Source organism: Netta rufina (assembly GCF_964035555.1).
Source record: "Netta rufina genome assembly, chromosome: 9".
In the NCBI taxonomy this organism is placed as follows: domain Eukaryota; kingdom Metazoa; phylum Chordata; class Aves; order Anseriformes; family Anatidae; genus Netta; species Netta rufina.
In genome coordinates, this window is record NC_140132.1 from 10,644,713 (window position 1) to 10,670,402 (window position 25,690).

Below are 25,690 nucleotides of genomic sequence, written 5' to 3' on the forward strand. Positions count from 1 at the left end.
ATGTGTGTTCTGTAAGATGTCAAAGGAGATCATAATAGTCATTTAATATAAATTGATGAACATCTGACATTACACAGTGAGCACTGCTAACAGAGGCCATCTAAAGCTCAACTAAAACAAGAATAATGTATTTGTAAAGTGTGTTTTAGTACCTACATCTCTCTCCTGCATAGAGGGTCAGCTTTCTGTCTTGAATTTCCTCTGTCTATTTGGGCCTGTTACATTTACCTAAATAAGAAAAAATACGTCTTGGTAGTTACAAAAAAGGAAACTATATTGGAACCTTCTGCTTAAGTAACACACACAGAAAGGACTTAAAAACAGCTTTGTGATATGGCTGCTGCTATGTCTTGGCTTGTATTTCTGGGGCTGGCAGCAGAGAGCATTGTTCTCAAGATGTCATTGTTTTGCCTCATGCAGACTTTTGAAGACTTTAAGAATGACAAGCAAGCTGTGGAATATCAACAGCGAATTGTGGACATACTTCTGAAAGTGAGTGTGCCTAAAAATTAACCCCTGTCTTTACATCTGGCTGCTTATATACAGCTCTGTGCAGTAAAGTGTGTAACTTAGGGGAGGGGGTTCCAGTCCTGCACTGGATGACACCTCTGAGAAGGTGAGCTGAAACGTGGATGCGCCTCAGCAAAGGCTGAGGTTGGATATTTAGAAGTGAAGCTGTGTGACGTTAAACGTGGTGACAGAGAGGTCTCTATTCCTGTCTCTGCTTTCACCTGGGTTGTATTTTGTTGTCAAGCTCCTCCTTTCTACACTGCTAAGTTCATTTTTATCTGCTTCTCATTTGATTCTGCTCCATCATTCTATCTGAGCAGAAATAATGTCCCAGGAATCTTATGCTTGGCAGGGTGCCAGTGCTCTTCTGCTAAAAGCCCTGCTCCTGTATCTGTAAATGCTGTGTTTGGGATGTAACGTGCCCAGAATGACAGGCCTATCTTTAGTAGATTGGAGCGAAGAGGAATGTCAGAGCTATCAGTCTGGTGCTGTAGAAATCACTTGTCATCTGCAGACTGTGTTCCTTAACAATGTTCTCATTAAAAGCTATTGCTGCCAAATGCCGTTTGGTTTCCCCTTCAAAGCTGTCAGCATTAATAATGAGTAACTCCACTTGGAAGCTGTTTATGTATAAACATATCATAAGTAGTGTTTCCCTGTCACTGTCATCATTGATAGATGAGAGCAAGGGCACCAGTGAGCGAATTCAGTGGCAGAGCTGCCGCAATAGGCTGTGTTTGGTGACCTGAGACATGCTGCTCTGGGGGAACTTCTGTGAGCCTGGCTGAGCAGGCTGTTGCTGTAGGGATGTTAGTTAGCCCTGTGCTGGGTTAGCTCATGCTTTGTGTCTGTAGCTGCTGCCAGCAGGAGGTGGCACACTGCGGCTGTGTTCTGGAGTTACTCAGGGATGTGCTCCTGCAGCACGATGTAGGCTGAGTGAAGTTGCTCACAACCCTACTTTGTGCTGCTGGACACGTAGCAAATGAATTCCATCCACCTGCAATAGAACTCAGCCCTGTTTCCTAGGGGAGGAAAGGAGGGCAATTGCTGGGAAGTGCTACAGGAGTGGATGCATCTGCAGGCCAACATCTTGGTCTTATGAGGACTCCGTCTGCCTTGGAGAGACTGAATCTCCTCTGGAATCTGCTCTCCTTTTCAATAGATTTAAAAGATCTTGGGACTTTTTATTTAGAAAAAAATATATAAATTTATAAGAATTAAAATTTAGAAGAAGTTTATAATTGGGAAAGAAAGCACTTAAATAGCCATGCTGTTAAAACAGTTCATCTAACGTAAACTTAGCATATCTAAATTTTGTCAAATATATCATCGTTTAGAAAGTATGTGTTTGGCTTGCAGCCTCAGTAAGGTTTCTGTGTTTCAGAGGTCCAGTATTTTCACCTTCACAAAGATTGACAAGGACCGAGCTTGTGAAAAACAAAGCCAAAATGAATAAAATACTCCATTTTTTTTTTTTGTGAACCATATTTTTAATGCTGTTAGCTAATGTCACTCTTCCAGGCTCCTGTATGAAATAGAGTTTTTAAACAGAAAATGAAGATTGAAAAAGAATGATAGCTTTAGCTGATGTTTCAAACAGCAGGACTAAATCCCTTAATGTGCCTTGCCCGTCTGTCTCCAGTTGTGTAAGATAACTGTTAGCCTCTCATGGGGATCTAGAACTCTGAGTCGCTTTGAGGAATCAATTGCATTTCCCAAGCTTACACTGAATGGAGTTATAAACTGTGAAATGCTCTGTCTCTAGCCTTTGCTAGAGCACCTCTCAGATGTTAGCTGACAGTTGTTCAGGTGATGGATTTCTTCCAGCTAAATTCCCTACTCTTAGAAGGGGGACTCTCCAAACAGGGTCATTTCACATTCCCTTAGGTTTGGGATTTTTTCTGTTTAGAAGCATGAGACATCGCGTCAAGAACATGTCACGCTTTTTTTTACATGCTAGACAGGTGATGAGCACACTCCAGAGGTTTCAAACCCCTTTTGTAGTGTTTTTTCGCTATACAGGTTTTCTGTAATTTCAAGTCAAGTCAGCACAGCCATAAGTTTCTCAAGACATTCGTTGACTAACAACTAATTTAATGTGAGAAAAGAAACTTCTTCCACGCTCATTACATAGTCATTTGATCAGCTCTTCTGCATACCACACCTGAAGTGGGGAGTGCCTGAGGCTTGAAGTCAAAATGTACTTTTTTTCCTCCTATACTTATTCATTTTGTCTTTTTTCATCATGTGATATTTCTGCTCAGAAACTCTGTCACATATCCAGTGATAAACACAGACTACAGAAATGGAGAAAAATGTAGGTTTCCTCATTGCTGTTTGGAGCCCCTTTACACCCCAAAATTTATGAACATGCAAGAAATATTCCTTTCATTATTGGGCAGAGAGGCCCAGCCTCTTCAGCCTTGGGGCAGAGGTGCTTTAGCAAGGTCACATCCTATGTGGCCTGTGTCTTCAGGCCATATAGAGTTAAATGCCGTGGAAGGTAGCTTGTTTTTTGAGCTCTAGGCTCTAGCACCAGGAGATTTCAGGCAGGAGTAGGCATGATGGTTGTACAGGGCTTTCTCGTTGCAGTCTCCTGATTGATTTTGCAGCTGCCTATAGGAAAGCAATCACTTGCATTTCTATTTTTCTCTCTCCTCCTTAATGTTTCTTAGGTGATGGTAGAGAATTCTGACTTCACCCCATCACAGGTTGGCTGTCTCTTTACTTTTCTCGCCCGTCAGCTTGCCAAACCCAACAACACATTGTTTGTGAACAGGACGCTTTTTGACCAGGTAAGTGTTCCTTTGTGTGGAGCGGAAAAAATTGTAAACAGGGTCCAATACCAAAGAAAATGTGTCCAGGTCTGTAGAGTAAAGCAATCCTAGGAGGACTGGTGCATTATAAAGCAGGTAGCATCTTGCTGGGAGTTACATTTTCAAACAAGTGGAACAGGAGAGACCACAGAAGCACAATAAGGTCTGAATTTCAGCCTGCCTACTGGAATCATGTTAGAAATACGGTTGTAGGAGATGGAGCAATTGTAGTAACACCTCTGCTCTTTTCAATGGAATGGGAGATTCCTGTGGCCGTCAGTATTTGAGGAGAGAGAAAGAAAGCAAGGCCCATAAGGGCAGGAACCAATTTGTTTGTTTTTAAGCCCTGAGGAGTGTTTTGATGATTATTGTTGCTTGTTAGGTATACAAAGATATCAAGGTAAGGAGACAAGGGGTGCCAACTGAAATGACACTAGTGGACTTACAGAGCTTGTATATGTATGTAGCTGGCAGTTTCTAGTTCCCATGGTCACCATCCGCCTCTGCTGTGTGAAATAAGCTGAAATGCACCAATGCATGCCTGAAGCTTGCACACGTTAAGTTTATATTAGAAATTCTAGTGATTGAGAAGGAGGCTTTGGCAGCTACAGCAACTGTACTTAAGTGATAATATGGAAATACGAGCACTAATAAAGAATTAGTTAGAAAACAGAATCATAGAATCATTTAGGTTGGAAAAGACCCATAAGATCATCAAGTCAACCATCACGTAACACCACCAAGACTACCATCAGACTGAGTGCTATGTCCACACATCTCTTAAATATCTCAAGAGACAGCAACTCTGGAACTCACTGGGCAGCCAGTTACAATGCCTAACCACTCTTTCCATGAAGAAATTCTTCCTGACATCTAATCTAACCTTCCCTTGGTCAGCTCCAGACTGTTGTCCTTTGTCATGGTTTAAGACCAAACAACTCTGGAGGCTAAATGGATTTGGATACTGAAACATTTTAATTACAGATATATTCAGTTTTATGAATTATATGACTTTACCGGATCAAGTAGAGATTAGCTCATAGATGAGTATGTTCAAATCGCACCGTCGTGTTCTGATTTGCTGTTGACATTGGTGGTGCTCACAGTCTGCTCATTTTGAATGCTTCTGGACTTCAGTGCATCTTAATGATCAACTGGTTGCTTGCATGGTGTGGTTATCTATTTCCTTTGAGCATACCAAAGCTATTTTGGAGTTTAGGACAGGTGTTTGATTCTATTTGTTTACTTCCACTGCAGAAGAATTTCACAGGCTAACAGCTATGCTAACCAGGCTTATCTCACTCTAACTTTTACATCCTTGCACAGGTCCTTGAATTTCTGTGTAGTCCAGATGATGACTCCCGCCATTCAGAGAGGCAACAGGTAATTGTCTTCAAGGAAACATACGTTTAAGTGCTAGGTATGGCAATACTGGCCTCACTGGGCACGGATGCTGGCAGAAAAGCATAGGGAAGGTTATATGCCAATAGAGTTCCCTAGCATAGGAATGGCAGCCAACAAGGAGTAGTTGGGTAGTGCTGTCCAGAGCAGGAGTGAAGGAGCATCCTTCCCCAGTGTTGCCTCCAGGAGGGGCTTGACAACTGTAAGAAAGAGAGGCAGGGAAAGTTCTGCGTAAATGCATTACCTTTGTAGCTAATGGCACAATCAATTAAAAAAAAAATCTGTAAAATGTGCCCCATGTTAAACACAGTTTAATGGAGCAGGATCGGTGTACTTCTGAATGGCGCTGGCTGTTATACTACTGCTGCAATATAAATAACTGTTCTTCATTATCTACAGGTCCTTTTAGAATTGCTTCAGGCAGGAGGGATAGTACAGTTTGAAGAGAGCCGTCTTATCCAAATGGCAGAAAAAGCTGAATTGTAAGTTGTCATGCACAATATATAAATACTGTCTTTAAAACTCCTCCAAAGCCTTTTTTCCTCCACATGCCGTGTTTCTAGTTTGCAGCTTTGTTTGGGATTATTTTCCCTGTGCATTCACATATGCTTCATTTAATATGTTCATATTTAATCTGTCCCAGTCTCTTTCTGCTATCTCACTGGGTGTACTTACCCCATCTTACCTTACCAATGCTTTCTGTAGACTGGTGGGAATATTTAGCATGAAACCCTGTGGGGATTGAGAAATTTTGGCACTTCCTATCCTAGAGCCCAGGCATTGCTCAAAGGTATAGTTGTATATTTGAATGCTCTACCACTGACAGATGGAGATTACTTGTTGGGGTGAGGCCCACAGGTGGATTTAAAAGCACACAAGTGTCTGGAGCCACCCCCATGGTACTCATTTTAGAATTGAGTAGGAGAGACAAAATGCAGCGTCTGGAGAGGCTGAAAATTTCCACCATCTCCTTTAGCTGCTTTACCCATCCAGAAAGTGTCTGTTCATGCCTGACTGAGTCAGCCAGGGGGACATCTTCATCCAAGTCTTCAAACTGGATGCCATGTGAGTTAATCCACCATACTATAAAGGAATAGAGGGATAGATAGTGGTGGTGTATGCTACACCTGTTCTCCTATGTGTCCTAGAAGGAGTTACTAGACCAAATTTTTCAGCCCTGATGAGACTGAGAAATGCATTGTTAGCACCTGAGAATCAGAATCACAATCAAGCGGATTACTGAATGTCCACATGGAGTTTTTTCTCCTTGATTGAGGGATTTTGAGGGGCCAGAATCACCAGCTCTGCCACTTACATGAGAGCTAAAAAAAGTATGGCATGAAGCTATTTAGCAGGCTTTTCACTTCTTTCACCTCAGTTGTACTCATTTTTATCTAAAGTCTTCCTGACTCAAAATATTAAAGGTGTTTATTAAAAACTGAAACTAGGAAGCTGTGTCATACATAACACATTGGTAACTCATATTCAGTGTATTTCTTCAAATCAGGGTTGTAGATTTGCCTAGTTTAAAGCTAACTACATTGTGGAAAAGTGATCTATGAACGGCAGAATTAGTGAAACCTGATTTCTTGTTTTAGTTATCAGATTTGTGAGTTTATGTATGAACGAGAGCTTCGCTATGACAAAATCATTGGCTGTTACCTGCGTGATCCAGTGAGAAAGGTGAGTAACTTCCTTCTCCATAGCAGTGCAGCCAGTCCTGCTGGCAATGGTGTGAAAGAGTGCAACAGTCCTGCTCTCCTGTCATAATCCTCTTATACAATGTCTTTCTTTACAGCTGAGTTTTCTTACAGTTGAGGCTAATGTGCTTATGAGCATGTGTTGCTGATTTTTTTTTAAGCTTCGGAGTTTTTGGTTTCTTTCAATTTAAGCAATGCTAATATGTAAAACTTGAGTACAAGGTGTGATTTATTGCAAGTACTGCTAGTGGCAATATTTGTTTCTGTTATCAGTCCCTCCTTTTTGCCTCCATACCCCACTCCCTGACAGGATCTTTTTGCCTCGATTACCTCTTTGCAATTACCTTCTCTGTTATTATAAATTGCATATTTGCTGCAGTTTTTATGAGGTGTTCTCTTCCCTACTACCAGCAAAAGCTGGGAGAAGAGTCTGACAAACTTGATCTCACCAGCTCCTTATGAAAACACTGTGCTGACAGTTGTGTGGGTGAAACAGTAGGAAGAGATAGGTTATAGTAGTGAGGTGGTCAAAAACGTGGTATTTGAGAGTATCTGTGCTGAGCGCTGTGCAAGAGAACCTGGGGAAGAGACTGATAAATATCAAAGAGCAATTCAAGAATATGCTGGGAAAACAAAACTGACCCACCTTCTGGTTAAATATTCCTTTCTTTGCCTATTCCTTTAGTTACAGTCATGTCCTGTCTTTTTTTCCTTGTAAGCAAGAGGTAGATATTTCTAATAGAGGAGGAACAATTCTCTTTAACCATAGTTCTTAACACTTATAGTGTCAATTCTGGTCTTCTTGGCTCTTTTTTTTTTTTTTTTTTTTTTTCTCCTGGCAGCTCCTCAGGAACTATATTTAGGGATATTTAGGGACATACAATCTCGTCTGCAGATAACTTATCCTGACTTGCTGACTAAGAGAGGACTAGCCCTGAGGTCATCCTAAGACTGTTTGAAGTGTTCTCCTTTAACAAAACCTAATACTGTTAACAGCACTGCAGAACATACTATACCATTTATGGTTTTATGCCTTACAGGAAGAAGTTTTCAACTATATTCACAACATCCTGTCCATGCCTGGCTACAGTACTGAAGAAAAGCAGTCAGTGTGGGACAAAGCTTTGGAACACATAAAGGTACAGTGTATCTTACACCCATGATACCTGAGCTCCTGCTAACTCTTGCTGGATCCAACTGGTGCTGTTCTGTAAGCACAGGTGTCACAACGGTGAATCAGCACCAAAGGGATGTTTTGGAATTGTTACAAACACCAAGTTCAAAATAGCTACAAACTTTGCCTTGCAGTGTGATATCAAGCACTCCAGGCAGAGTGCTTGTAGCTTTCATGTCTTCATGTGGGTATGAAGGGCATTGATAGGGAAACTGATGCAAATGAAGGAAGGTTATGCCAAATTGTTTAAAATACGGCAGGCAAAATCAGGAAGTTATGCATCAGTATTGGTCTGACTGCCTCATTGGTCTTAGCTTGGACTTATAGTTAGTGGGATCCTGGAAGTGCAAATTCACTGCCATTTCTTCTCAGCTTTTGGCTTGAACAAAGCAATTAACTCTTTAAGTTGCTTGTGTGGTTTAGCAGTGTCATACATTAATGTAAATGCGTTTCTCAGATTCAGGCTGGCTTCCTTGGTTTCCTGTTTTCAAGTATTGCTCTTCGGGTAATGGCAATATATCAGGAGATGATGGCTCATGAGTGCTGTGTAACAGGAAAGTGATCTGTGAGCAAGCCTTTTATCTTATGAGCGTGCAGCAGTAGGAGGTCAGGACATTGATATCATTGACCTCACAATCTGTGGTATCAAATTCCTCAGATTACAATGATGAGGATAATCAACTTCAATACCCTGGTATTTCCAACCTGTGGTAAGATGAGGTCATAACGTCTGCTGTAAGACACAGCTTGTTGCTTGACTTAACTCTCTCATAGCTCTTGCCATCTCTTCTGTCTCTCTTTGCTTGAGGGGATGGAGATGTCTGAAACAATTGCCCAGTCTGTAAACATGGGGAATGCATTATATCTAGTTATACAAGGTGCTGTCAGTCTCCTCCAGGGTGATCTGGAGATGAGCAGGGAAAATAACTCTTGCCTATAAAACAAGTGGTCATGCTTTTGCCCAGACTGCTTTAGCAGAAAATCACCACAGAAGTCTGCATCCTGCAAGGGGGGCAAAAGAGTACCAGGCACCATTTGGAAGATAGAGAATACTGCTAGTCTCTTCCAGAATTTGAAAGTAGTGGGTGACTAATGAGAAAATGGGCCAAAAGGAAGATCATTTGGAAGACCAAGAAATGCTGTGAATCCACCTATATGACATGCAACTCACTGAGCTCACATCTACTCTCCAGATGGGCTTTCAGAGCCTATGGGAAGTGCTGGTGGTGATGGTTGTGCTGTGGAGGCCTTGCACAGTACTGTCTTACCAGAGCAAGTGTGGATCCATGCTGGGCTTTCCCAGTTGAACAAACTGCTGTCCACTTTGCTGCTTCTGACTGCTTTGTTTTTCTCTCCTACTGAGTTACCCTGGTATTGGTGTATCCAGCCCAAATTGCTTGGCCTTAAGAGTGAGTGAGCCTCCCTTTGTAAGTCTTAGTTTGTGTATCTTTCAAGTGACAAATGTGTCTCCTTGCTGGGTTGATTCAGTCTGAGGCTGTTATGGTTGCTGTTCCATGCTTGGGTGTCTTAGGACAAATCAGAAATGTCCTGGGTTGCCCTTCTTGTTTCCCATAGTGCTGTACTGGTTTTGATAAACTCGTCGTAGGCTAAGACTGCCAGCTTTTTGTAGTGAGTTGTTTGGTTTTGTTTTCTCAGTGTGGTGGAGAAAACAAATTTTATTTTATTCTTTATTATCGTACAGAGCCAGAAATGCCCAGTGCCCCCATTGTCAGAGCTGCATACTTTTTCTGAGTTTGTCAAGCCACAGAAAATATTCCTCTCAGCTTGTCCATGGCTATCTTTAACAATTCCCTGCCTTAACAATTTCAACAGCCTTGCAGATTCTGTGGCTGCTCTCTTTTAATGACACTCCTTCACGGCTTCCTCCAGAAAGCTGCTGGGCAAATAACCAGTTCTGTGGGGTCACCTTTGTTGGGTGTTGCAACTGAGATCAACAACTCCTTTTTTTGACGTCTTTCTTTTTCAGCGATTGGTGAACAGTATATGCAATTTCATGTGGCTTAGCTGCTTATTGACTGCTATGGCCTTTTGCTCCTTTCCAGTGTATTAATCTTGCCCTCAAATATTCAGAAGACTTAAATAGTAAATTTTACTAGGATAGTACATTTCACTAGGGTGGTGCCATGATTTCAGGTGTTTGAACAACAGTCCTTTTTTCTTCTGAGTTATCAAAATAGCAAGCCAACACCTTCAGTTGAAGCTAGAAGCCTCTAAAGAGGCTTTCCTGTTAGTACTTCTTTCCTGCTGTGTAATAAAAAGTGGGGTTTCTGATCAGTGTCCTTCCTTATTTTTCTCCATCTTCCTACATGGCAATTGTTCATGATGTTTATCTTCAAAATAAAACCTAAGACCTCTTCAATCAGTGTTATTAGTGGCAGTCACTTTCTCTCCTTAGACCCACATGACCTGTGTCAGTATTGTCCCCTCAAGGACTGTCTGCCTAGGAAGTGCCATATTCACAAACTCGTAAACCTGGGAGAGGTTGGAAACACAAGCCTGAAGTCTGTTGCCTGGGGGAAGCTCTGAAGGTCACACTGACCCAAGAGCTGCAGTCCGTTGCTGGAAGGCTGCACCATCGGACTCCAGCCACTCAGTCCTGTACTCAGCATGCCTGGAAACTCCCAGGGAGGTTATGTACAGGAGAGAGAAACAAATTAAGGCTCTCATGCTACGTCCTTTCTGCATGCTTCTCATGGCACTGCTGTGATTAAGATCTTCTGGGTCCTTTGGATTGCTTAGGCTTCTCAGATAAGAGAGTCGTGCTTCTGAGTACTGGGTAAGCAACACAAAGCTGTGGCTTCTGGAATAAAGCTCTGAAGTCACCATGGAACTGGTTTACATATAATAAAGTAGACAAATTTTGCTTTGGAAACCTTACAGAACACATCTTCTATGATAGCTCTTTAAAGAGCTTGGGGAGAGGTCCTTCAGCTTGGAAGAATAGCAATGCTCTTCCCTTATTACTTCCTTTCTTCCTTTTACCATGGTCTGTTGCTGGCATTCACTGAATTTGCTGGCTGCTACATCTGTCTGGGGGCTAAGCTAAAGCTGAGCAACTTTTTTTTTCTTGCACATACACGTTTATGAAGTTTTTCTTTCATCTCCTATACCAGTTGTTTTTCTTTAATGGCACAATGTTTTCTCATTTGTAGGCTTAGCAAGGGCTTTTGTGAAGGTTTGCCAACTACCCAATGTTGGTCTGAAGCAGTTGCTTCTCATTTGGAAGAACCAAGAGTGAAAATTCATGTTCTGGGTTCTGTAAGTTTGTATGATATGAAGTCTTTTAGATCAGGCTTGACAGGAGGCAAATCCACAAGCATCTTAAAAGTTTTTTTTCCTTTTATTCTATAAAGAATTTATTCATTATTTTTTTCCATGTCTGAACAGATAGCAGGGAAATAGTTGTTGCAGGAAACCTGCTGTTAAACCTCTGATTTGGTTCAGTTCGAGCCAGTTAAACACTTGAGAAATGCCCTAGAGTCAACTTACGGCTTTGTTTCCTGTCTCTTGCTGGAACTCTTCCCAGTTGGTACTAGCTGGTCTTGCTGGCATGGAGTCAAGTGGAATTGGCGTGGAGATGGCATGGAATTTCAGAAAATTTGATGAAATCATTTTCTCACCTTAAGACTGAGATGTTTTCTCAGCGTGTGATTAGTTTTGCATACTTACACGGCCTGTTTTGTAGTAAAATCATCAATTTTCAAAATTGTCGTTTTGTAAACTACCTTTTTTTTTTTTTTTGCATAATCTTTTTTTTATATGATAGCATTTATTTTACAGGCTTCATCTAGGCAAAGATACGGTATGTTTGAACGGTCTCAGTGATACTGTGTAATTACATTGTTTATAAAATTAAAAGTAATAATTTTTCTTGTGTTTCTCTTTCTAAAGGAGTTGCTGCAACTTAGCCCATGTAAAGCAGCTGACTTGGTAGCCATCCACTTCAGTGAGCAGATTGAGAGCATCATTACAAACCTTCAGGTAAGGTGTCAAACTTCATTGGTGTTGGCACTTTACAGCAGTGTTGCAATTCTTGTAAGAAATGATTGCCAAGAGCAATGTTTGGATGTTGCTGTGTCATAAATGGAGGAAAAGTAGCTCAGCAGATACTCAGCTGCAGGAATTGCTACGTTTTAACTGCTGTACCTGTTAGTGATGTTCTGGCCATAGTAAGGTATGATCTCTGGGTTGCTGTTTGTATCACTTGGTAATGCAGTTTTCAGTTGGGAGTGCAGCATGGCTTGTGTTCAGAGATCAGACAGACCAGTTATCAGCAAGCATTCTCAAAGAAAGTAGTACATAATTACTTACCCAAACCATCTTCAGCAGTCACCAGCCATGAACAGTATTTTGTTCAATGGATATAATTCAGGAATTGCTGTTTTTATAGCAAATTACTTAAAGTAATAATGCTTTCTCTTCCTGTTGTTCAGGACCAGTTCTTACTCTTTCAGTTTCTAAGGAGTCTGCTTGATCCGAGGTAGGTAAGAAAATTGGACCATTGGCAAACTACGTGGGTTAAAACACATTCCTTTGGAACACTACATCAACGTAGTCTACATCCAAGTTTAGGGCTTAGAAAAGGTGACTTGTTCTCCAAACTGCCCAAAGGTGAGAAGGATAGCACAGAAATAACACTTCTCTGGGGAGCGTCCTTTAGTAGAGCCCATGCCTGGCTTCCTAACTGGGAAGTGGTGTGGGCTCCAGTACGTGCAATGTGACGCCTCCCCAGCGTTGGTGGGAGGGCGGTCATTGCCGTAACAGCTTCTTTGGGAAGGCTGTGAAATGGTTACCCTGCAAATGAACTGTCACTTCTGTTCTCAGGCACCCACTGGTTTGATTACTTGACCAAGCCGCCCAAATTTAGCATAAATAGAGATGTGTTTTGATCTATTGACATTTTTCGTTTCTATCATTTTGGAATTGCTGCTATATTTCACTGCAAACTTCTCCTTAACTAGTTACTTGCTCCATCTGCTCCTGTTCTTTCAGTATTTTAGCACTGAGTGTTCTCTTTCTGTTGAATCGGTTTCAAATGCTGTAAGGCCTTGATTTTATTTATTTATTTTGTAAGACATATATATATGCACAGCTCCATTTGCCTTCTAGCAATTGTTAGTGCTATTTAAGGAGAAAGTCTGTTTTGTCAATTAGTTGCAGATTATTGTGCTTTATGACGAGGAGAAATTGGAAAAGGTAATATCTTAAATTTAGATCTTAAATTTTGTTGTGGTGTCAGTGTTTCAGCTCTTGTTGAAGTGAAGTAAAAACCAGTGCTTTAGAAGGTAGCTTGGAAATGATAAATTTTGGATTTTCCTTAGGTTTTACAATCACCTTTGTATGGAAGGGATTAAATCCCATGCCTAATGTGTTACTTAGAGGTCAAAATAAAAGCAAATTTTTTCCAAGAAAATATTTTGGTTTGGTTTATGAGAGAGAAATTGGATGATTTAGTTTTTCTGTTGTTGCTTTTAAATAGTAGTTAAGCAGAGATGGTACCCAGCTGGATATTAACTAAGACTTTGTTGTTTGTGCTGTGATATCACTTGCAGCAAGTGAGACCCAGCGAAGGTAGTAATTAACCTGTATTTTAATCTTTTGTGTAGAGTGACTTCCATAATCTCTGAGTAATAAACATATCTGATTTAGCTCTCCCACAGAGCTAAATACAACCATTTTCCTGTAGTTCTATTCTAATCAAAATCAACATGTATGATATGTTAAATCCAGGTGTAGGAAACAACTTTCTGTATCTGATCCTTCAAAACATTTCTGCTTTTATCTCTGAGACCCCAAGATTCAGCAAGCCGTGAAGCCACATGACTTCTCTCATTGTGCTGTGTATGCTGTAGCAAAATTTGTGGCTGTTCCTTTTCCATCTGTTTCAAAGTCCTCTAATTCTCTGCACTACAGTGTAATGTTCAGCATCCTGAGCAAGGGACGTAGACCTTGTACTGACTGTGATGTAGTTGCCAGAGTATTCAGTAAGCAAAAGAGAAGCAAGAAAGTTATGCAAAAAAGAACAAAATACTGCTAAATATTATGGCTTGATGTATAGCATCGACTAACCTTAAAGAAGAAAGTCTTATAAGCCCAAAGTTTAACTCATTGTTATTAAACTGTGTTGCCAGGGAGAAGCAGAGATCCTAGATTGCTGGAGGGACTTTTTTATAGCACTCAAGGCTCTGTGGTGTGTTTTCAGTGCTGTGAGGCTGTCTGCTTCAAAGACATATCAAAATGAACTGAACTGTATCAAAATGAACTGTGCCGAGGGAGGCACAGGAGGATGGAGTAATTTTACTTTGCAAGACCTAATCTGCAGATGCACCTCTGCTTTGCACTATTATCTTTACATTAAATAGTGATTAGGTTCTTTTGAAAACATCTCTCTCTCCTGTCAGTCTAAACGTTTATATGCTTTTTCTGAGCAAAATTAATATTAGAATAAAGATTCTAGAGTAGCAAAGGAGCTTTAATGTCTCAAATACGAATGATTGCTTGATCATATGGAGGACAAGACTCATCATACTAGTGTAACTATACTGAGTTGGTGGAATCGCATTAGGGATTTATTTGGCCCATTTAATTTTGCTGGAGATTTATTTTAAAGGAGCTAGAAGGGGGAAGGTAGGAAACAGGGTTAACAGAAATTGCTTAGGGAAATTAAAACCAGATGTCCTTATGGTTCGTATCTTATAAGCAGCCACAAAAACCAGAGAATGTAGTGTATATTGCTCAGTTCATCAATCACAGCCTTTGCCACCCTTCCACTTTAAACTCTTAAGTTCCCTTCTAAAAAAAATTGCAATGAAGCATGTCTGTTTGCAGCACAAATTCATGTGTTGTACCAACACATATTTAACAACACAGTGTTCTGGGTCTATTAACATACTAACAAATGGCAAAACTTGTAGGGTGTTACAGTGGTTCTGCTCACTAACCATGACTCTGGCAAGGCTCAGCTGTGCAAGGTTTTGTGAGAAATCAGCAATGATCTCTTCCTTCCAGAAGATACCATGGCAGAGAAGAGTTTTGCAGAGGAACTGTTTGGCATGGTTATACTGAAGACGAAGCAGGTTGTGTTGAGCTGAGCAGGACCTGCAAGTCTCAGGATAATTGTTTAGTTTTTTATGTTATCAAAATCTTACATTCTTTCCTTTTTCCCTTTTTGTGGATTTCTTAAGTGAAATAGTTAAGGAAAAGAGTGGCTTGCTCATAAGCCATGAATAGTGGGTGCCAGAGTTATTTCCAAACTAGAAGTTTGTTCTCATACTGAAATTGTATGACATGCTAGAAATGACATGACAGAAATCATTTTAGACAAAGTGCTTCTTTTTTTTTTCTTCTCTCTCCAGTGTAGTATCAAAAAGGGTAGAACACTTGTTCTTGCAGGTATGGACAGGGTTTATAGGTTTTGTGTTGTGGAAGGAGTGGATGGTGAGTACAGGAGGTTATCTGTTGTTTCTTTTTTATTAGATTTTAGGATTCTTTACTCGATGTAAATAATGATTCTTTACTTGATATCCAAACACAATAGTTTGGATACCAATTTTTGTATAATTGTGTACATATTTTGGACACTGATCCGTAGCTGCGTTAGGCTTTCATTTCTGGGCAAATGCCATTTATTAATCAAGCAGTTGACATTGTGATTACAATAAGCTTCTTTGGGCTTGGTAGGGGCATGGAGGTCTTTCTTAGATGATGATAATTCGTGTAGCTCCCAGGAAATTACAGGGTCATGTGGTATGTTAGACCTTTTTCCACCCTGTGGCTGTGGGGTTTGCACATCCACATACCTTCTGATTACAAATTTCTGTTCAGAAAGGTAACAAAGCTAAATATATACCTTGACCTGTTTTCTTTCCTATCACGAGCTTCAGAACAGGCTTATTAACAAATATGCTAACAGAGGATGAACTGTAGTTTCACTGTGTAATGCATCAATCCTAGAATTGCCACGTGAAGTTTATTCCACAGTGGTGGTGAATTGCTGTTCACTTTGAAGGGTTGTAAGTGTTACGTTTGTCTCTAGGAAGGGATCATCTGTATCATTCCAGCTCTTGGAAATCTCTTGCTTCTTGTTGCTCTTTAGAAACAAGGTGAGTAGAAAACAGGACACAAGGACAGTCATGGGACTGGTGTCAGGGTTCTGCTCTGTTTCCCCCACATTACAAGTTTACTCAGTAAGCCAAGGGATTGGAAAATTGGAAATTGGAAAACTCCATGAACCACCACAGTGCCAACGGCTGCTGCTGGAAAGGATTTAGAGAAATTTATTTTAGAGGAACAGCTTTAATAAATTAGTTTAATTGTGATCTGAGCTTTGCCTACAGAAGTTATCGAGACTAGAATTGGATGGGAAACCCTAGTCTGGCCTTCCGAGCAGCTCAGGCCAGGCAGCATTATCCACAGTCCTAGCCAGAAGAGAACAGTGTCATGTACTGCTGAGTGCCTGACCATCCTGGCAGTGTCACTTGTGACAGTTAGAGGAGATCAGGGAGGCAACAAAGGCAGGTAACAGCAGCAATTGGAGATTTTATCTGCTTGTGTTGATTAAACAGGTCCCACGTGGGGAGATGAGGCAGATGTTTTTCCTTCCAGTTTAATATGGTTCTCTGGGGCAGCTGATTATGAAACCCTTGAGAGAAGACGCAGCCTCTGGCTTGGTGCTGAACAATGTGCAGGGTCTGGTTTGAAGTCTTACAGTTGGAAATGTGCTCTACTGATGACTGTAGTGTGCATGGAGTTAGAGTCCATTAGAGCAAGAAAAATTCACTAGTTTTGTTTGGGTTGAGAACTACCACTAAATAAAAACAGGGATGTTTCCCTAAAAGAAGCATGAAGTTATATCTCAATGAATTAGGAGAGGGGATTGTATTCTAGCAGATGAAACATTAAAATGTGGTAAAGCGGAGCGAAGAACAGTTTCAGAAACAGTAAGCAGAAAGCAGTATTTCTTCAAGAATGTTCAGAGAGAGTCTGTAGGAAAAATAGATGATCAGCATCTAAAAAAACCTACTCAAAGACCATAAGGCTGCATCAAAGAAATTACATGACTTCTTTGCATGTCTTTGCTATAGAATTGCTGACGAAGTGTCTGTGCTGGGATCTTGTTTCACAGGGGTCTTTGATAGTCTAATTTATACTGAAGCATCAGTAGAATGCGTTGTGGAACAAATGAAATGCCTCCTAACAGATATCTAGCACTAGTAACTAGTAGAGACAGCATGATTTTTCTCTTACAGACAGATTTTTTACTTGGGTATAAAGTGTAAGAGACAACACACAACTGAGTTAAAAATTCTTCTTTCCAGTCAAACTTCTGAACTAGAATTTGACTTGTCTCCCGTGTCTTTTATTTTCCAGAGAAGGCATCAACCAAGACTTGATTCATTTACCACCCAGCATCACAGAGCAGTTCATTGAGCTGCTGTGTCAGTACAGCCCAGATGAGGTTTTGGAGACGCTTAAAGTTCTGGAATGCTGCAGGCTGGAAGAAACCATCCAGGTAGAAAAGATGTGTAAAGACAGGGGCTAGGGGAAGCATTCACATCAGCTCCTACCAAAGTTATAGATTAGTTCTTAGATATTTGGCCCCCTGAGCTGCTGAACTGCTCTCCTGCACCACTGTTAGCTATACTTAGTATCCTGTTTCTGAATTTAGTCTCAGGGCTAATAAGAAAAGGCTATTAGTATGCTGAATCTACCAATTAACTGCAGTATACAGATCATCTGAATTAACGCTGATTACAATTGAAGGTATCTGAAATAATATAGACTGGGGATTTTGGATAGCTACACTGCCAAAACAGGTATTCCTGCCCCAGCGGGGGGATTGGACTAGATGGTCTTTCAAGATCCCTTCCAATCCCTGATATTATGTGATTCCGTGAAAATTTGACTAATGTTGGGAGAGTGACTGTTTCTTCACTTTATGAAAATTTTAACTAAACATCTATCCTCGATCTGGATATTTATACGTGTATATATGCAGATTTAAAGATTTTAACACTGGTGGTGGCAATAGAGCAACTTCAGAAACTGCACAGTGTAGACAGGAGTGGTGGGGGCAGGCATCTGACTCAGTGCTTAGACTCTTTAATGTGCCTGTGAACACATGGAGATTAAAAACCTCTCTGACCATCCAGTTGTCCCTGTTTTGTGGCGTAAACAAATGCTGGCAGGTTTCTTGAGATAGATGTTCACTTTTTTTTTTTTTTTTTTTTTTTTTTTTTTTTTTTTTTTTACTTAGATAACCCAGAAACATCAGCTCCATGAAGCTTCCTCATATTTACTGGAGAAGAAGGGAGATATCCATGGTGCCTTTCTGGTTATGCTTGAGGTACTGTATGCTAAAATCCTGAATGTGGCATTTTTGCCATGCTCTTGGTCAGCATGGTGTCCTTTGTTGAGGTTTGAGACAGTCATCGTTTCTCCGTTTGTTTCCCACTACAATGCATGGAAGCATTTACCTTCTGTCAAAAAACAGTATGTTGAGTTGTCTGCAGACCATCAGTTCAGTGTATTTTTCTGGCTTGTTGTGAAAGCTGTCTTTAAACATCTAGTAGATAATAGATACTGAAATTTGTTTTTGTGGTTCAAAAATAATGTTTCAGTTTCAGTTTTCCTTTCCACATTTAGAAAAATGTATACTATACTAGTTATATTGGGACATAAAATAAGGGCAAGCCTTAGTAATCAAGCCTTTTTAAAAACACCTCCATCAAGATTCTGCAAGTTTACTGTTCTGAGTTCTCTCTTTCTTTCAGCGATTGCAGAGCAAGTTGCTGATGCTTACACAAGATGATGAAAGTAAGAGTTACCAAGTTAAATTCCATTTTTCTTTTGAAAAGAGATAAACATAAAAATGTAAAATTCATGTTTGACAACTGGCATAATGAGATCCTTTTTCAGGTTTCTCAGTATTGCAGTGACATTTTTTAAATTGACATTCACGTAGCTGTGGTAGTTACACTGATAGCACTTCCTTATTCTTTCACTCTAATCTCTACCAAAACTTGTAAAAAAAAAAAAAAAAAAAAAAAGCAACAAAAAAACAGCAAAAAACAAACAAAAAAAAAACCACTGATTTTGTGTGTGGTCAGCTGTCCTGTTAACTATTTTGATTGCGACTTTAAGCAAACTTCTCAGAGAATTAAGAATGTTCTGCCTACAGAAAATGAGTATATATGCACAGGTACACTCTTCATCGGCCCCAGGATTCAAAGGTGCACCTAATCAAATGCAGTGTCTGTATTTGTTATTTAATTGTACCCTAAACTACAGCTAAAATCTTCCTTATTTGATTACATGAAAAGTCTTATATGCCCTATTTATTACTGCATTCTGAAAGCGTGCCAAAAATCAGGACCCGTCTTCATAATGCAGTAGCTCACTGTAGGGAACAGCTTTTAGATGAACAGCATGATTTTATTTTGCAGAATGATTGGGAGTTAATGTATCTAGTAATTTCTATAATTGCAATTTATTTTTCCCCAAAAATTTAGGTTCAGAACAACTCCCCTTGCTAGAAAACATTGAAGATACCTTAATGAAAACCATTGCTCTTTGCCAGAGGAATTCACACAACTTAAACCAACAACAGCAAGAGGTAAGGGAGTAAAAGCCATATCACTAAAGTCAATAAAGGCCTCTGCTTCTCCAGAAACTCTCTCTTCACGTGCTTTTTCCTTTCCCCATCTAATCCATACTGATATGTGTCAAGCAGCCATTGTTTTGCTCTGCCTTGTGTTCTTGTTGTGCTGCTTCAGGTTTTAAACCGATGAGAGAAATCCTCACATGTGAAGCACAAAATAAAGTGTATATTAGTAGTGGAGAAGGAGATGAGATAGCATCCTTTCCCCATTTTTAGCTTTAGTTGAAATTTTGGCTTGCATGTTAATCAGGCACTAAAGAAAGCAAAGGATCATTACTTTTGTAACCTTGCATCAAGCTGTTGGCATACTTAAGTTTGTGTCATCTTTATGCCGGCAGAAAGCTGATGCTACTTCCACTGTGGCTGCAGAATATTGCTGTTCTGAATACTTGAAAAATCCTGAATTTAGTGTTAGCCTGGTCTTGAAGGGGTGGAGACAATACAGCTTGCCTGAGCTCTTGCAGAGAGAACTGGGTATGCCTTGTATTGAGGTTGTGTTTTCATTTTGCTGATGTCAGTGGCATAGAACCTATTTTTAGTCCTAATAGCATGCATAATGTAGGCAACTGAATTCAAAACTGAGATTGTTGTTCCTGTGTCTGAAGAGCTGGCATGTCTGGAAGTCAAGAATTCTCTCACTTTTTCTTAGTGCTGTCCAGTGTAGGAGGTGACCTGCTCAGTTTCTTTTGTGAAATGATTTCATTGTGCAGCAGACAACTGCTGTTTTTGTTGAAGAGGTGACTACAAGTGCAGAGTGCTTATGGCCTGCCTAATGGAGTTAGTGTTTGCTCTCACGCTGGGTTCTGTTCCACACAGTGGAATTGCTTTGTTGATGCCTGATAAAGATCAGACTCTGGTCACTGGATGAAGGGCCATCTTCCCACGTACAATATCACGTAAATTCTCCCAACTGGAGAATTTATATGTCTCTATCCATTTGCCGACCTGTGACTGTGCTATCTGTTATGTAAGCAGTCTCTATGTCAGAGAGTTTGCATCTTGCATGTAGTAGCATTTGGGGACTGCGAATGAAGTAAAGTAGATTTCTTATGTTGTCAAAATATTAGGAAAGAAAGAGTGAGAAAGAAGAAGGAACAACAGGAGCCAAAGGTCTTCTCTGTGCTCAGATCCAATCAAACAGTATCTTGCTCTAAGATATGAGCAATCTAGACTGAAAGCAGATCCACAAGTACTTTCTGATTACTTTAATATATTTCAGTTCTGTTCCACTTCAGTGAAAACATAAGAATGTATTTTTGTTTTTCAGAATGTGCAAGTGAGCCTTCAGAAATGGACTTTGATACTAGTCACACCTCATTTTTCATTTTGCTATGTTCTTACTGTTTTTTTTCCTTGCATTCAATTGTTTTAGGCACTCTGGTTTCCCCTGCTGGAGGCTATGATGTCCCCACAGAAACTGTCCGGTTCTTCACAGTATCGCTATGCTGAATGTAAGTATTTTGATTCTTTTGTGACTCCAAATATTAATCAAAGCCTGTGTGCTGTCTTTTGTCCTCTGCTGATTGAACAGAAGAAAATCAGTTTCATTACTTGGTTCCTCAATTCCTTGCTCTCGCAGTAGATCTGAATTGCAGTGGCTGTAGAACTGAGCTTGGCTTGGAGCTCAGTTGGGTAGGCTGCAGCTGTCAGGTAGTTTTTGTTTTTAGCTTTGAGCGGAAGATGGACCCTACTACAGCCTCTTCTAATCAGCTGGTTCCTTTGAGGTGGTTTTCTATGGGGAAAAAAAAAAAACAAAAACAACAAACAAAACAACAATGTGCACAGGCTTTCTAGACTGTAAGTAAGTTTGTAAACTTTGGAAACTTCTGATATAACACTGTCATCTTCCCTACCTAGCCTTTTTGTTAGGTATCTCTTCATCTGTCTATTGTATTTAAAAATAGTAGAAAATACACTAAATTCTCTACTCCAGTTCTACCCCCTGAATCAGTTGTGGGTGTCATTAGCGCATCTAAAGTAGTACTCTTGAAAGGGACTTAGATACTAGGATTTTGGGACAGAATAATGCCTTTGCTTGATTACAGCACTGTACTTCGCAGTGATTGTAACCATGCACGGTTAAGGACCCCAACATGTTACAAAAAAAATGATGGTTATCATCCTGTCTGGTCTCCCTCTATTCCTTCCCTTCCAGTGACTATTAGCTATGTCTGGATTCATGGGGATAGATTGATAAGCCAAAAATAAAAATCACCCCTCTTCCCTCAACTCATCTTTTCCTCTAAATTTAGAATGCCCTCTTGATTATCCATTTTGAGAGCTGATGCCTGCAGAATAGAGATTATCTGAAGTGATATCAGAAATGGTGAGAATGTAATACACTTGGATCCCACAGAACTGTTTTTGTTTTCATTCCTAATGTGCATATCTCCCAAACTACCCTAGCTATCTAATTATCCCCACAAAGAAGCTGAATTGCTGGTGTCTGCATATATCAGTTATTGGCTCTTACTTTAGGGAACCAGGAATCGAGGGGGGGGCAAAAGACATTTTATGCAAAGGTTACTGCTAGGAAATCCTAGAGTCAGTGGGATTATAACATGAACTAGGGATGCAGGTTGACTTCTGTTAGCAGTAAGAGTGAATGGCAGTGTTAGAAATAAAGCCTCAAGATGTGAAAGTTTACCGTAGGTAGGAAGTAGGATGGGAGGAGAGGCGTTGTGATATCAACCTTTTATATATATACTTCCTGATGCAAAAAGATGCATGTTCTTAGTAGAAAACATGCACAGAAGTGGTGAAAATGATTTTCATACTAGAAAACACAAACTGAAATAAAACTCTTAGTCTGAAAGATGCCCCTCCTTGAATCCTAATGAATGTTGGTGATATTTATGCATGATATTTCAGCATTGAAGAGTTTGACGATGCAAGTGCTGAACAACATGGCTGCATTTATCGCTCTTCCCTCAATCCTACAGAGAATTCTACAGGTGAGTTTCTGAAAAGAAGAAAAGAGTGCACAAACTTTTACCAAGCTATGCTATTCAGTTATTGGGAACAGCCGAGTGCATTCCTGATGTAACAATTTCTAGGTCACTAAATGTCAGATTGGCTGATTGCCTGGTTCAGAGTACTTCTGTAAAAGTTCAGCTGTCAAGAAGTAAGTTGGAAAACTTGATAGAATGACCTGGAGAACTTGGCAATCTGAGGAGACATGGGAACACACAGATCTTTGTGAAGCTAGGTGGTTTCTGCAAACCAAGTAAAATGGTATCTCAGAAGCTGGAATTTGAAGAGAAACTAGCAACTATGGGGTGACAGCATGGTTAAGGTTGGAAGGGATTCTGGAGATCATCTAGTCCAACCCCCGTGCTCAAGCAGGGTCACCTGCAGAGCGTTGCACAGGATCACATCCAGGCAGGTTTAGAGTATCTCTGGAGAAGGAGATTTCACAACCTCTCTGGGCAACCTTGTTCCTGCACTCTGTCCTCCTCACAGAAAAGTTTTTCCTCATATTCAGATGGAACTTCCTGTGTTTCAGTATGTACCCGTTGCCTCTTATCCTGTTACTGGACACCACTGAGAATAGTCTGGCCCCATCCTCTTGACACCCTCCCTTAAGTTCTTTGTGTACATTGATACGATTCCCTCTCAGCCTTCTCTTCTTCAGTCTAAAGAGGCCCATCTCTTTCAGCCTTTCCTCATAAGAGGAAACCAGTGGTCTTCTTGGCCACAGGGACACACTGCTGGCTCATGGTTAACTTGTTGTCCACCAGGACTCCCAGGTCCTTCTCTGCAGAGCTGCTTTCCAGCAGGTCTAGGCACTGCTACAGAGGTAAAGCCACTGTGAAGTTCTTAAAACTTGAAACTAAATATGTTGACGGTCATTTAGATGAAATGCTGGAGCGGATGGTTATGGAAATGTTAAAATTTGTAGGCTTTGGAGAGAGATATCAAGACTGGGCTATTTTGGTTGATGGTATGATGTACAATTTGAGATTTATTTTTTTTTAAAGTGAGTAGCAAACCTTTTACAAAAGAGCTGATATCAAATATGTGTCTGGGGTTGAATGATCACAAGCAGATTTGATTTGTTAAATTGTAAAATAGACAAAAGATGAGGTAGGGATTTAATAGCAAACCTTGAGAAATACAGAAGATGAATTAGGGAAATTGTCTGAATTGTGTGGTGGAGCAATTGAAAGGTTGAAAAGGTGCCAAATTACTCTTCAGTTTCTGTTCCAGATGGAAGCAAAAGTGGAAAAGGGGGACCGGCTTCATGGGGTGAAGCCTGTAGCAGCCTATTAGTTTGATCTTAACATTATGCACAATCTCAGGTTTTGGAAAGTCATAATTAAAGACATTGAAAGATGTAAATGAGTGGATAGAAAGGGTGATCAAATAAAATACATTTTTTTCATGGGTAGAAAGTGTCAAGCAAACTTAATGCCTCTTCAGTAATGTTTCATTCCATTTTAACAGCAGCATTAGTTATGGTTTCCTGTTGAGCTTTGTTTGATGTTTCATGTAGGCAGGAAGTGGTACAGAAGCTGTGAATGAGTAAGTGGGGAGGTTGGCAGGGGGCTTTCCTGGTGTGTTTTGGGAATTACCAGATTGGAGGGGGTGCAAACCAGTGGCCACTATGAAGACAGCACAGCTGGGAGGTATCGCAGTGCGGAGGAGGGTCCTGATCCCCCTTGGGAAGACTTGGAAACTCTTGTTTTCAGGTCTTCAAATATTTCATGCCCTTTTCTGTTCTCAGAGTCTCTTCTTAAGCAGAAATAAAACTGTCTGCTAGAGGCTGGAATTCATGTCCTGGAGGCAACAGAAGAGTGAAATGTGTTTCAGTTGTACGGTGAAATGGTTGATGTGATGGCACTATTGCGAAGGGTAGCAGGATGCCTAAGGTGTGTCACGAGAAGTACTGCTACTATGGACAGAAATATCCAAGGCATTATTTAGCATAGCATGTGCAAATCTGGTGACTGGTTTTGGAGGTAGGGGGAAAATTGTTCCTGTTCATCCCATTTCCCTGGTTAGCCTTACAAATTCAGTCTGACAAAACAGGGATTTGAGAGGCAAACATTTCTGTGTGGCTGCAACAAAAAGTGGGGAGAGATGATGCTTTATAAACACATTCTGGGACAGGAACTGAATTCTTGGTAACAAATGTTAGTGTAACTTCACAAAGCAGTAGCTAGTAATTAGTACCTTTTAGTTCAAAAGCAGGTTTAGGGAAAATAGTGTCACAAGCCTCAGTATAAGAGCCTGTGGAAGAGAACATGGTACTGATTTATTAGATCTCTAAGTTGATTTTGCCTCTTCTTGCTTGTTCTTTCATAGATTTTATTCACTTACATATTTGTGTATACCTGAGGTGTATGGGAATGAGTGGTCAGACCATGCTCATTTGTGGGCAGCACAGAAGGTGTCAGCTGTCTCCTCCTCGCTGCACCTCTGTGGTTCCTCTGTTGATGACTGCTTAGTATTGGGCAGCCTAATGAAATCCTTTAGAAGTTGCTGGCTGTTACAAGGTGGATTTTTACCTCAGAATCTCACTTAAGCTTTTGTAAATCATGGTCTGGATTGCTGCACATCGTGATTTCTCTGGTTTTCAGTATAGGCTTTAGAGATGTCTGTAGTCTTCTACAGGTGTGTGATATCCTGCAAACTTGTCATCCTCCTCGTGTTAGGATGTAGGGTCTCCTGATAACGTCTGCAGGGCTCTGCACAGGTCTGCAGCCTTCTGAGCTTGGACTAACACCTTCAGCTTTGCAGCTGGAAAGTGTCTTTTGTTACCAAGGCAGACCATTCACTTATATCTTTGTTCTTGCGCTTAAAAACATGCTTTTCCATTCACGTGACATTCATACCAACCTTTATTTCTGTTACAGATCTCTAAATGGGATTTTATGAGACTGAGAGGCCAGCGTTGCTGTAGGTCACTTTCATAGAATCAGAATCATTAAGGTTGGAAAAGATCTCCAAGATCATCTGGTCCAACCATCCCCTTACTACCCACTAAACCACGTCCCTCTTTCCATAGTGCTGTAGCTGTGTTTTACTAAACTGTTGCTTCAGGGCTTGCAGTGGATGCCTTTGGGAGTTTTCCTTTAGGTGTTATTTCAGCACACAGCTTGGCTCTGGGAAGAAAGGTGCTTTGAACTCAGCTGGGAAGATGATGTGAACAGTGATGAACGTGTCTTACAGCGTGGCCAGGTCTTGGGTGCTCAGCTCAGATATTTTTGAACACTCACTGGGGTTGTTTGGGATCAGGAACAAGACTTCCTCTGTGTTAGACAGTTAGCACTGAATTTTTTTTGCCTCCTTGCATAGTGTGATCTGTCATCTGCTTCCTTGGATTGCTTGAGAATGCCGTTTAAGTGTGCTGCAGGGAAGATTAACAACACGGCGTGCATACATGGTGCTTCCCCGGTACAGCTTT

At 40.6% G+C, this 25,690-nt stretch overlaps 1 protein-coding gene across 1 annotated transcript in view; it reads left to right on the forward strand.

Moving 5' to 3' along the window:
• The window catches only part of VPS8 (VPS8 subunit of CORVET complex), a 76,162-nt gene that overhangs the window by 32,618 nt on the left and 17,854 nt on the right, over positions 1 to 25,690 (forward strand). Inside the window, exons 27-40 of the mRNA XM_084291964.1 lie at positions 421 to 492; positions 3,186 to 3,305; positions 4,653 to 4,709; positions 5,127 to 5,209; positions 6,326 to 6,410; positions 7,468 to 7,566; positions 11,514 to 11,603; positions 12,056 to 12,102; positions 16,992 to 17,133; positions 17,878 to 17,967; positions 18,395 to 18,437; positions 19,133 to 19,236; positions 20,654 to 20,732; positions 22,153 to 22,235. Coding sequence (XP_084148090.1) covers positions 421 to 492; positions 3,186 to 3,305; positions 4,653 to 4,709; positions 5,127 to 5,209; positions 6,326 to 6,410; positions 7,468 to 7,566; positions 11,514 to 11,603; positions 12,056 to 12,102; positions 16,992 to 17,133; positions 17,878 to 17,967; positions 18,395 to 18,437; positions 19,133 to 19,236; positions 20,654 to 20,732; positions 22,153 to 22,235 — 1,194 coding nt within the window. The remainder of the gene's footprint in view (positions 1 to 420; positions 493 to 3,185; positions 3,306 to 4,652; positions 4,710 to 5,126; positions 5,210 to 6,325; positions 6,411 to 7,467; positions 7,567 to 11,513; positions 11,604 to 12,055; positions 12,103 to 16,991; positions 17,134 to 17,877; positions 17,968 to 18,394; positions 18,438 to 19,132; positions 19,237 to 20,653; positions 20,733 to 22,152; positions 22,236 to 25,690) is intronic.